Source organism: Corythoichthys intestinalis, chromosome 6 (assembly GCF_030265065.1).
Source record: "Corythoichthys intestinalis isolate RoL2023-P3 chromosome 6, ASM3026506v1, whole genome shotgun sequence".
NCBI lineage: Eukaryota > Metazoa > Chordata > Actinopteri > Syngnathiformes > Syngnathidae > Corythoichthys > Corythoichthys intestinalis.
Window position 1 is genome coordinate 56,878,619 of NC_080400.1, and position 12,884 is coordinate 56,891,502.

Consider the following 12,884-nt stretch of genomic DNA (forward strand, 5'->3'; position numbering starts at 1 on the left):
TATTATTGAAGTAATGTTCTGTGAAACATAATTAATTTTTAAAATGTGTTTGAGTTTATTGGTCTGTTGTTAATAGCATTGCTACTTCATGAGTATACACTGTAATGGTAATGAAGTCTCAGAGTGTTCTTTCTCAAAAATAGAAACCTGGTTTGTCAAGAAGCTGAGCGAAAATTTAGTGTTATCCGTAAAGTTTTGATCAATTGAAGAATGGAATGACTTTTAGCATGAAGTAAGATAATCCATTATTGATCCCCTGAGAGGAAATTCTAGAAAGGGCAAAACCAAAAAGGGTGTAAATCGCTGGAACCTGACATTTCAGTTAAAAGAGGCTGATATTTGTTTTGTACGTGTATGTGTGTCTTGCAGCTCGTAGCAGAGGATATGGATAGTCAGCTGAATGGGGCCATCCTCTACTCCATTGTGAGCGGGGATCGAGACAACCAGTTCTTCATTGACCCACTCAGCGGGATCGTCAAGGTTAACAAGCATCTGGACCGAGAGACAGTGAGGGCACACACACATGCACACGAAAACACTTGAAGAAAAAGAAACAGCAGACATTTTAAACATTGTAACCGTATGTGTCAGGCACAACGATATATTACTAAGGAGACTGGGTGTCTGCAATTTCAAAGACGCACGCAGACCGGCTCATTTAATAGGCATTAATTCCTCTGACGCAATTCACCGCTATTCAAAAGGTGTCCAGTGTTGCCAGATTGGGTGGGTTCCCAGGCTATTTTCAAAGACGCCTGGCAAGGGGTTGGTGGTGAATGCATTGGGCTGGTTGATCAACTTTGTGCTACTTTGAAAAAGTTTGGCAATTTTAGAAAGAAAGAGACACCTTGAAATTCAGCTGCATTGCTTATAAAGTATTGAGACTACTGAACTGTAATTTTAGCATTGTTGTTTATCTTACTTTAAAAAAGTAATTAGTTACAGTTACAAATTACTTCTTCCAAAAAGTAATTGAATTAGTAACTCAGTGACCTCATTGTAAGAGTAGTTACTCAGCAAAGTAACTGATGTTACTTTTAATGTTCTACACGTTATTAATTTATACATTCGATAATATCTTTTACATAAAAAAATGTTTATATGTTTATAACTGATTGAACTGATTTTTTTCCAAATTAAATTTTTTTTTAAAAAAAACGTAGATCACACTTTTTACATTTAATTAAAAAAAATAATAATAATAACCTAGAGTAACCGAGCACCGAACCACGACCTATATACGGAGGTATGTACTGAACATCGACTTGTGCGTATCGTCGCACCCACAATATACAGTATATATATATATATATATATATATATATATATATATATATATATATATATATATATATATATATATATATATATATACTGGACTGTCTCAGAAAATTAGAATACACAATATTCTAATTTTCTGAGACAGTCCTGTACATTAATCCACCATTTAAAGCAGGGGTGTCCAAACTTTTTGCAAAGGGGACCAGATTTGGCGTGGTAAAAATGTGGGGGGCCGACCTTGGCTGACGTCCTTTACATAGAACAATATACAGGACTGTCTCAGAAAATTAGAATATTGTGTATTCTAATTTTCTGAGACAGTCCAGTATATATATATATATATATATACACATACACACACACACACACATATATAATATACTGTACATACCGTATTTTTCGGACTATAAGTCGCAGTTTTTTTCATAGTTTGGCTGGGGGTGCGACTTATACTCAGGAGCGACTTATGTGTGAAATTATTAACACATTATGATAGCATTTCACATGTTTTTATGGTGTTTTGGAGTGACACTGATGGTTTGGTAAACTTGTTAGCATGTTATTTATGCTATAGTTATCTTAATGACTCTTTATAGCTATGGCCACGTTCGCATTCTGCCTTTGGCAATGTGTGTTCAATTGTATTATTGACTTTTATATATTGAAATGCATCCTTTTAGTTTGTGGCGCTTTCACGCCCAATTGAGTTAGTAACTCAGTGACCTCATTGTAAGAGTAATTAGTTACTCACCAAAGTAACTAATGTTACTTTTAATGTTCTACAAGTTATTAATTTATACATTCGATAATATCTTTTACATAAAAAAATGTTTATATGTTTAGAACTGATTGAACAGATTTTTTTTCATTCCAAAAAAAAAAACGTAGATCACACTTTAAAAAAAAAAAAAACGTCGATTAGATCACGCTTTTTAAATTTAATTACAAAAAAAAAAAAAAACCTAGCGTAACCGAGCACCAAACCACGACCTATATACCGAGGTATGCACTGAACCACGACGTGTGTGTATCGTCGCACCCATAATATACAGTGTATACTAGAGCTGAAACGAATACTCGAGCAACTCGAGTAACTCGAGTTTAAAAACTGATCCGAGTAATTTTATCGTTTATTTTGACAGCTCTAAGCATAACGTTGTGCTCGGACTACTTTTAATGCAGGACAACGCGCTGATGTCACGTGCGTAGAGGAAGAAGCAAAAAAAAAAAAAAAAACTTACATCAGCCGACAGCCGCTGCAAACGACGCCGACGTTGCAAAATGCTAGCCCGCACGATGCTACGTTGATAGCAGGTAGCTCTGATGAGTCTCATAGAGATCTCATGTATGTTGAACTACATGCGAAATGACAGACTAGGCCGTATCCGGGCAGCATTAGTAAACAGCCGCCATCTTAAAGCAGTAGAGCGCTAAACGCAAATAAAGAGCGCTAAGCGCTAATAAATAAGATCAACGTTACTGTCACTAGCTCACGCAACGTTAGCCCTGCGGAGGGCTGGGTTTCTATTAATTATGACCACTGTCGATGCGTGGCTAACGTGTCTTACATACAGGCTTTAACATAACATAGCGTTGTGGAGAGATGAGGGTGTAAAATAAAAACTCAATAATGCTAACTATCAGTTTTAGCTCAGTAGTCATTGCTGGATAAAACACCAAGTAGCACTGGTCCCTAATGTGCTCCAATACAGCCTGCATCATACATTTATTTTGAACACTGCAAAAACTCAAAATCCTATCAGGACTTACAGTTTAGACTAAATGGCTTGACACAAATAGAAATTCAATTGAAACACGTGGGAAAAAATCCACACTTTTAAGTGATGTGTGTTTTCAAGTGTAACGGCATTTTTAGGTATATATATATATATATATATATATATATATATATATATATTTTTTTTTTTTTTTCTATAGGTTTTTTGAGTGAAAGCAGTGAATTAGTCTTTTTTTTTATATTCTAGTTACTTCTGAGATGCAATTGTTGGCTGTTTTCAACAATATACATCGAAAATAAAGACATTGATTGACTGAAAATGGTTCAAGATTAGATGAAATGTCTTGTTTTCTCATTTATAATTGCTCTTCACCTAAAAATATATTTGTTTTATCCGATTACTCGATTAATCGATAGAATTTTCAGTCGATTACTCGATTACTAAAATATTCGATAGCTGCAGCCCTAGTATATACACTATGTATATATATATATATATATATATATATATATATATATATATATATATATATATATATATATATATATACATATATACTGTACATACGGTATTTTTGGGACTATAAGTCGCAGTTTTTTTTCATAGTTTGGCTGGTGGTGCGACTTACACTCAGGAGCGACTTATGTGTGAAATTATTAACACATTATGATAGCATTTCACATGTTTTTATGATGTTTTGGAGTGACACTGATGGTTTGGTAAACTTGTAAGCATGTTTTTTATGCTACAGTTATCTTAATAACTCTTTATAGCTATGGCCACGTTCGCATTCTGCCTTTGGCAATGTGTGTTCAATTGTATTATTTGCTTTTATATATTGAAATGCATCCTTTTAGTTTGTGGCACTTTCACGCCCAAGTGGGGGCATACTCGCACTTGTTTATGTGAAGAAGAGCGCTCACACGCCAGAAGAAGACGGACAGTTACGCAGCGTAGCTGAGCGAATAGGCGAGAGAGAGAGAGACAAACTCGGCTGCGAACCTACGTTCATTGTTTATGCTTGTAAAATATCTCTACAGAGGCAACGCTTGTGTGTATCATCTTTTCTCTTGTTGTTGTGTGTTTTCCACCCGCAATCGGACACTAAAAGCCAGTTGTGTGGTTGTTTGAACGATGTGGTAATGCTAGCGAACCCATGCTAACTGTTTGTGTCATTGCTGTAATAGCACGTAATTATCATTTATTTACTGTGATGCGAACCTGTTTGGTATCGAGGACGAAATTGATTCAGCAAATTATACGGACGTCCAGCATCGTCATTTGGGAGTTTAGCTCGCTGTATAGCCAGGACCGAGCTGTAGCCTTCTGGTGAGGACAGTATATTTGCAATTTGTTGTTCATGCATCATGTAACATCACATTGTACACTTATTCAGCATGTTATTCTCTACTGTATTTTTATATTAAATTACCTATCAAAATGACATATCTGTTCTATGTGTTCGATTTTATCTCGTAAATTTCCCCCCAAATGCGACTTATATATGTTTTTTTCCTCTTCGTTGCGCATTTTATGGTTGGTGCGACTTATACTCAGGTGCGACATATAGTCCGAGAAATACGGTACATAAATTTTCCAAAATGTCGAAGAGGAAATATATTTTTGAATGCAAAGGGGAGTTTCCTCTTTTTCACAAAAGGCGCTTCATCAGAAAAAGCTGCAGTCTGAAAACCAAAAGTAAGCCTTGAAGATCGAGAGGGTGTCGGGGGAAGGGAGGATTTTCTTAACCCTATATTGCCAAATGTATCACATTTGATACACCTAAAATTTAATGATTTTGAGACTAATTCAGAATTTTGACATTTCTTTTTGAAAAAAAAAAAAAGATGGATGCAAGTCAACACATGCAGCTGCATGAAAAAAACAAACAGGATTTAGCAAGGGTTATAGATATCTGAGCGCTTATTACACTTATTCATTTTGACTTTTCTTTTTACTAATTTGAAAATAAGGTTTCATTAGGACCTTATTTTTCATATTTTGGGATTCTCTGATAATTGCTTCATATTGCTAGCATTAAAGGGTTAAAGAGACAGCCGTTTGAGACAGTTATGACGCAAAGACAAATTCATTTTAAGTCGTGTATGAAATATACTGTATAGCTTTCACAAAGCAAATTATGTTAAGACATCTACTTGAATGTGCTTTAAAACATCCTTGAGAAATAGGCAAATTATTTTGATTATTTAAACAAAAATAATGCAATAATCTCCTTTGGGCAAAAAGGGCAATGATTCCACTATAATGTGTCCCCCACTCCTGACATTTCTTTTTGGATATAATACCAAACTATACATAGAGTCTTATAAGGGGAAAGATCTTATCTTTAACCGGAGGTTGTAGAGAGAACAGCTAGGAAGAAGCCTCATAGCTGAAGCCACTTATAGCGGTCCTAAACGGCAGACCCCGATGATATACTCATATGTTTATCATCATTGTTTTTGGCCCTGTCATGTTTTTAGTGTGGTATGTGTAATATCATAAAACTTACTCCGTGTAATGTTCTGTACAGTCAGTGAAAATGAATTTCCTTAAGAGGACTAATAAATCTAAATTTGATCTGGTTTTTATTGAACTGGGCATGTTTTACGGTATGATTTGGCTGAAGATTGACTTTCCCATCTGGCAGCCCTGATCGGGTCCACTCATTTCCTTTAATAAAGTACCAACATCTCGACAAAGGGAGGCTTTTCACACAGAGCGCCCTCATCCGTTTAATCTCATTGCTGTAGCAGCCAATACAGTGGTACCTTGACATTCAATCGCATCGACACACGATCCTTTTTACATCCGATGTAAAATTTGACTCTTCATTTGCCTCGACATATGACTACATGCTCGAAATACGACGATTTAGGACAGCATTGTGTGTTATAGTGCAAATCCCCGCAGCTAAACGGCACAAACACATCTGAAAAGGTCCAAAAGGCCTCAGTTTAACACCCACTTTTCACAACACTTAAATAAATTCCAAACGAATATCCAACAGCGCTCTGCATGGCGGAAGCTCAGCAGAAAGAACAAACAATAACAAACAAGTTCTCCACGGTCTAAATCTAATCTAAACCTCGCTGGGCACTATTATAAACGATCATAATCGTCTTCATTTTCGACCTCGAATTAAATTTTAGAAAATGTCGCTGTTTTTGTAAAGAAAAAAATGCTCATTCGTTTTTCGGGCCATATTAACGCCTCCACTGTCAACAGTAAACTTTTTCTGTTCCAATAGCGCCTTATCCACCGTGACCTGGTAGAGAGCAATGTGTCAGGTGCTGACCCAAAAAGTTTTTCAACATACAGTGGTATGAAAAAGAATCTGAATCTTTTGGAATTCCTCACATTTCTGCAAAAAATCACGATCAAATGTGATCTGACCTTTGTCAAAATCACACAGATGAAAAAAAAAGCTGTGTCTGCTTTAACCAAAACCATCCACACCATTATAGGTTTTCATATTTTAATGAGGATAGTATGCAAACAATGACAAAAGGGGGAAAAACAAGTAAGTTAACCATCACATTTAATATTTTGTGCCCCCCTTTGGCAGCAATAACTTTAACCGCTTCCTGCAGCTGCAGATCAGTCTGGCACATCAATCAGGACTAATCTTGGCCCATTCTTCTCTACAAAACTCCTGTAGTCCAGTCAGATTCCTGGGATGTCTGGCATGAATCGCTGTCTTTAGGTCATGCCACAGCATCTCGATGGGGTTCAATTCTGGACTTTGACTTGGACTTTGGCAGCAATAACTTCAACCAGACGCTTGCTATAGCTGCAGATCAGTCTGGTACATCGATTAGGACTAATCTTGGCCCATTCTTCTCTACAAAACTGCTGTAGTTCAGTCAGATTCCTGGGATGTCTGGCATGAATCGCTGTCTTTAGGTCATGCAACAGCATCTCAATGGGGTTCAAGTCTGGACTTTAACTTGTCCACTCCAGAACGTTTATTTTGTTCTTCTGAAACCATTCTGAAGTTGATTTACTTCATTGCTTTGTTGCAGCATCCATCCTCTTTTTAGATTCAACTGTCTGACAGACGGCCTGAGGCTTTCCTGCAAAACATCCTGACAAAAGTTGTCCAGGCCCTGAGGTAGCAAAACAACCCCAAATCATGATGCTTTCTCCCTACGCCATGCTTCACAGTGGGGATGAGGTGTTGATGTTCATGAGCTGTTCCATTTATCCTACACACATGACGTTGTGTGTTACTCCCAAACAATTCAATTTTGGTTTCATCAGTCCACAAAATATTTTGCCAAAACCAATAGACCCTACCCACCGACGTCACAAAACCACATGCTCACTGTATGGTTCTGCCCACTTGTCCGTCATTTTGTCTCTGTATTAGCATTGGTTTCAATTGATCGAGGAATTTAAAATGCATTTCATGGAAGACCCGGTGCTTTCTGATGCCGTAAACTCACTGGATGTGTTGCACAAAAGGCGTTATGTGGAAAAGCTTCGTTCTATACAGTCGCCAGATCCATATTTGATGCCCAAATCGATGTTTTTCGACCCACTGTCTTCGCCCTGTCTGCCTGACATCTGCTACGCTGATATTTACAATTATCTTGTCCACACAAAATCAGCCTATTCTCACGAAAATTTGAAAAACTTCAAGAGCTTGGAGGCTTATAAATACTTCGTTGCTGGTTGGGTGAAACAGGTCCTCGTCCACGAAAATTCGGCAGGAATCTATCTTGTGCTTGGAAAGGTGAGTTACGAAATTTTCAATTCAAAATCTTTTGTTATTGCTAACATCCACTGTCAAGTCTAATGCATTTCATGTCGTTTGTCAATGGAGTTAAGGCTTTTAATGTTTATATTGTTTAGCGATAGCACTCTCACTACATACATACGTGTATGTTGTCGGCGATTAGCCTAGCAATGATCTTAATTGTGGTTATTTGTCAGCCCAAAACCCTCTAAGTATATCTTAAATGCATCTTACCGGATATAAAATGACTACTACATAGTCTGTGGTGATTTTTTGGTGCCCAGTTTTCACGTCGAATTGCAGCCGTCCATTTCGCTCTCCTCTTTGGATCCCTCGGAATACAGTAAAACTTCAAGTCTCTCCTTCCATCTTCTCTGTTAGTGCAACCAACAGCCACACACGCCTTCACCATTTTGATTATTAATGTTAAGGAGCAGAAAAACACGCCGTAAATAGGAGGAATGTACGTAGCCGTAACAGGTTAACACTATGTTTTGACGGACAATTGGGCGGTACCATTCAGGAGAGCGGAGTTGTGACGTCACGTGGGTAGGGTCTATAGACTAATAGTAGAATGTACAAGTGCCTTTAAGCGAGCAACAAATTTTTTTTGGGACAGCAGCGACTTCTTCCGTTGAGTCCTCCCATGAACACCATTCTTGGCCATAGTTTTACATATAGTTGATGTGTGCACAGAAATATTGGACTGTGACAGTGTGATTTCTGTAAGTCTTTAGCAGACACTTTAGGGTTCTTTTTTTACCTCTCTGAGTATTTTGCGCTGAACTCCTGGCGTTATCTTTGGTGGGCTTCCACTCGTTGGGAGAGAAGCAACAGTGCCAAACTCTTTCCATTTGTAGACAACTTCACTGACTGTCGATGGATGAACATCCAGACTTTTAGAGATGGTTGTGTATCCTTTTCCCAGCTTGATACAAATCAATAATCCTTGATCACAGGTCTTTAGACAGCTCTTTTGACCGAGCCATGATGCACATCAGACAATGCTTCTCATCAAGACAATTTTTACCAGGCGTGTGTTTCATAGTTGGCAGCGCGGCTTTAAACCTGTTAGGTTTTGTGTTTGTTTTCTCCTAGTGTGACTTGTCCCTGTGATTGCCCATTGATTTCACCTGATGTGCCTTCTCCTAGACTATCCTCCTGTGCTCACCTGTTCCTTGTTGTCTCGTTACCCCTTGTCTGCTTGTGTGTATATAAGCTCCCATTTTCTGTTCACTCCTTTGTTGCGTCATTGTCTATGTCCGTCTCTGCCAATGTCAAGTCCGTTCCAAGCCCTCGTGTATCCGTCCCGCCGATTTAAGTAAGTTTTGTTTGAATCTTGCCCTTTTGATCCCCAGTGGTTTTGGTTGTACTTTGTGTTTTTGTTAGATATCATTAAAACGTTTTTTGAGTTCATCGCCACCTGCCTCCTGCCTTGCATTTTTGTTTCCTGCGTTTGGGTCCACACACACCTGCCTGCCCAGCACTCCCTGACAAAACCACTCATCAGTGACTGGGCACACACCTGACTTAACTTGGTAAAAATTGTTTTAAATTGCTCATTAAGTCTCCTTAGGCAGAGGGTTCACTTACTTATTTTTCCCACTTCTGTCATTGTTTGCATGCTATCCTCGCTAAAATATGAAAACCTATAAATGATTGGGTGGTTTTAGTTAAAGCACACACCCTTTTTCCATCTTTGTGATTTTGACCAACATTTGATGGTGATTTTGTGCAGAAATATAATTCCAACAGGTTCAGACACTTTTTTATACCGTTGTATGTATTTAATCCTGGAAATTGCGTACACTTACGTTTCAATATGTTTATTTATTGATTAAAAAAAAAAAAAGACCAAAACAATCTCCACAACACCAGGGGGTGCTGCAGCACCCTGAGTGCCCAACTTCCCGCACCACTGCTCTTTGACAAGATTCAATTATTTAATTACTGTGGAAACAAAACGTGATAGGGGGACTTTAGATATGACATGCTACTGGCTTATTTTCTGAAATATTAGAATTTGAAGCAAACAAAGTGCATTAATGTGGAACTGCAACCAGGGCGAATGATGTCTAGTTGGCAAGGGAGATCACTGATCTGTGAAGTGGACTCTTGGGGTGCTCCCTTCTAACCCAATTTCCATATCTCTCGCTCAACGCCATATGATGTCGTAGATAGTTCACTGTATTTACCCAAAAAAATATCCGTTGAACAACACAGAGAAAATTGGGCCGTAAGTTAACTCATGATGCTGTCCAGCCGCCAAAAGCGCCTGTAATAGTCGATTAGAACTAGAGAAGTTGGATGGATTTCAAATGAAGCCCAAAACAGATGGCAATTATTCACACCTAGCCAGGAAAACCACACACGGTCTCATACACAAGCTCAGTCGTTATTAACATGAATACATTCTGCCACCTCCTCCCCCACTCAGTTGTTTTCTCAACCGTCACCATCGTCGTCAACATCGTTCTTTACAGTGCTTGCAAACTTCAATAATCTTCAGATTTCTATCATAAAGTATTCATGAGTGTGGTCCATGAGCCATCTTAGTATAGTTGAAGTTGGGATCAAAGCGCTCGGTGGATGAAAGTCTTGTAGGGTTTCTCTCAAAGAGAGAAGTGGTTTATGTGGTTCTGTGAGACACTGGTGTTTTTTTCCCTCTCACTCTCAGCGATAATAAAATATTTGATTGTGTTTACCTGTTTCACCTCTCATATATATCACTTGCCTCCCCCGTCTATTATCTGTCTCTCCTAAGCAGGTCAAATGTATTCACAAATTATATTTGTAATCTATTTGGGTTGTTATTTTGTTTTGCTGCTGCATTGGCATTTCTCCCCATTTTACTTCATTAGTAATACTTCGTTGTAGTCCTCAGTGCAGAGAAAAAACAAACAAACTAAAAATACACTGGTGTATGTAAAAACCAATACAGCATGTCAGGGAAACAAATTGTGCTAGGGGTGGAGGGATGACGGTGTGTTTAACATTATTAAGCAATTCCTTCTCATTACAACAAGGCAATAAAGTAGTCAAACCAGTTTAGAATTAAGATACATACAATTGCACAACTGCTTTATTTAGAATGTATTTATTTTTACCAAGGTTGATCTAAAAAATTTAGTATATCTATACATTTCCATTCAGACCCCTCACACCCCATACAAAAATGTCAACCTTTAATCCAGATCTGATACACCATTTATTCAAGGCATTGTTTTTTTAAACTTACAAGTTGATGTATTAGATGAGACTTAAATAGAATTAAGATTGAGATTTAAAGTAGGGCTGCAACCAGTGTTGTTAATAACGGCGTTAGAATATAACGGCGTTACTAACGGCGTTATTTTCTTCAGTAGTGAGTAATCTAATTAATTACTTTTATCATCTTGGCAACGCCGTTACTGTTACTGAAGCGAGAAAGGCGTGCGTTACTATGCGTTGCGATGTTGGTTGACTGACGCGAGAAAAACGGACTCACGGAGACGAGAGAGAGCAGAGCAGGAGTGGGGAGGAGGCAAGGCAGCGTGACGCCGTTACAAACGCGATGCTACTATGCTAGGTGGCTCCAATAATACCTGACTGTAATAGCCGATAGCCTACAAACTACGCCCACATGATGCTTCAGTAGATATATACAGAACTAGATGCAAATGACAGACACAGAGGCATTAGCAACAAGTATAATAAAGAACTAGATGCGTTAGTAAACAGCCGCCATCTTAAAGCAGTAGACTTCTCAAGAAGGCTCTGTTATAGTGAACCTTCCCAGCGTACCTATGTAACAATTTATCTAAAATACTCCTAAATCGGCAAAAAATACTCCTAAATCGGCAAAACTTAACGTAAATCTATCTTTAACCCTTTAACACCGAACGTGTCGGCAGCGACGCGTTTACGCATATCGTCTTTGAAGCTTCGTCACGCTGTAATTACATTACCCACTTGCTGCTGGTTGGTCTCGTTTGAAAGTGCGGAAGTTGATGTCCACACCAGTTTTTGTTTGAAGTCAATCGGCCAAGAAAAACGGGAGATAATGTCATTTGAGTTTTATAGTTTTATTGCACTCATAAATATGCATTAAAACGCTGCACGGACCATGTATCCATCTCCATATTGTCATCATTTCTTGTCCTTTTTCAAAAGCGAAAGCAGCACAAAAGACTACTTATCCCAAGAGTCGTTGTGATGTCAGGAAGGACCAACCAAATGTGATCATTTTTAATAAATTTCCGAGCGAGGCGCCAACTATTGAAAGGGAGGCATGCGAAGCAAGCAGCGGCCAGTGTCGTGCCGAAAAATGCACAACACCGGTTGGTTTGAGCGAGCGACTTTGAAACGTGCAGAATGAATCTAAAACTACATTTAGCACAAGCTAATGAATTATTTCATTAACTCAAGGAAGAAGATGAGTCGTATTTGTCGTTGTTTTCCTCTGATGAATCGGCGTCTCGGCGAGTAGAAGTGACAGTAGAGCGCAAACGGCGAAAGAGTAGGCTGTGTGACGTTGTGTGTGACGCAGCTCCGTGACCTGTTCAAGAAGACGCTTTACTGAGTGCGCAAAAAAAAAAAAAAAAAAAACAACTTCAAAAATCCAAGAAATTGAACTACTTGTCAATATTTTTTAAAATACTTATTTTCAATGTTATATATATTTTTTCTTCACTATAATCTTTTCACTTTTTATGTAGATGTGTGTGCGAGAAGCTTGATTGCATGTACGTATATACTTTTGATAAGGTGATGGGTACAACACCTAACTTCACAAAGAGAGATATCTTTCAAACCCTTTTTGTGTTAGACGATATATATACATTTTTTTCTCACTATTTTGCACACTATATAGCCTGTTTTGACTATAGTATGTGTAAAGGCCAAAAACGCCTATGACCATATCTGCTGTTTGTGTTGAATTGTCAAACATAAAACTATTCAATCTTATTTTTTTCTATTGAATGTTTATCCTAACAAGATGAATAAATATTATCAAGGTTCAAAACGGTTGGTCGAGCATGTTTGGTTGTCAATGGGACGTCAACATTACAAATTTTGAAAAAAAAATTTGGGATTTTTTTTTTTGTCTTTTTGGGTCCAAAATGTGGATTATAATTGGTCAG

At 38.0% G+C, this 12,884-nt stretch overlaps 1 protein-coding gene across 5 annotated transcripts in view; it reads left to right on the forward strand.

Annotated features, from left to right (window-relative positions):
- The window catches only part of fat3a (FAT atypical cadherin 3a), a 434,014-nt gene that overhangs the window by 347,254 nt on the left and 73,876 nt on the right, over positions 1–12,884 (forward strand). For all 5 annotated transcript variants that reach the window (XM_057838805.1, XM_057838806.1, XM_057838808.1 and 2 more), the window contains one exon: positions 370–507. In XM_057838805.1, coding sequence (XP_057694788.1) covers positions 370–507 — 138 coding nt within the window. The remainder of the gene's footprint in view (positions 1–369; positions 508–12,884) is intronic.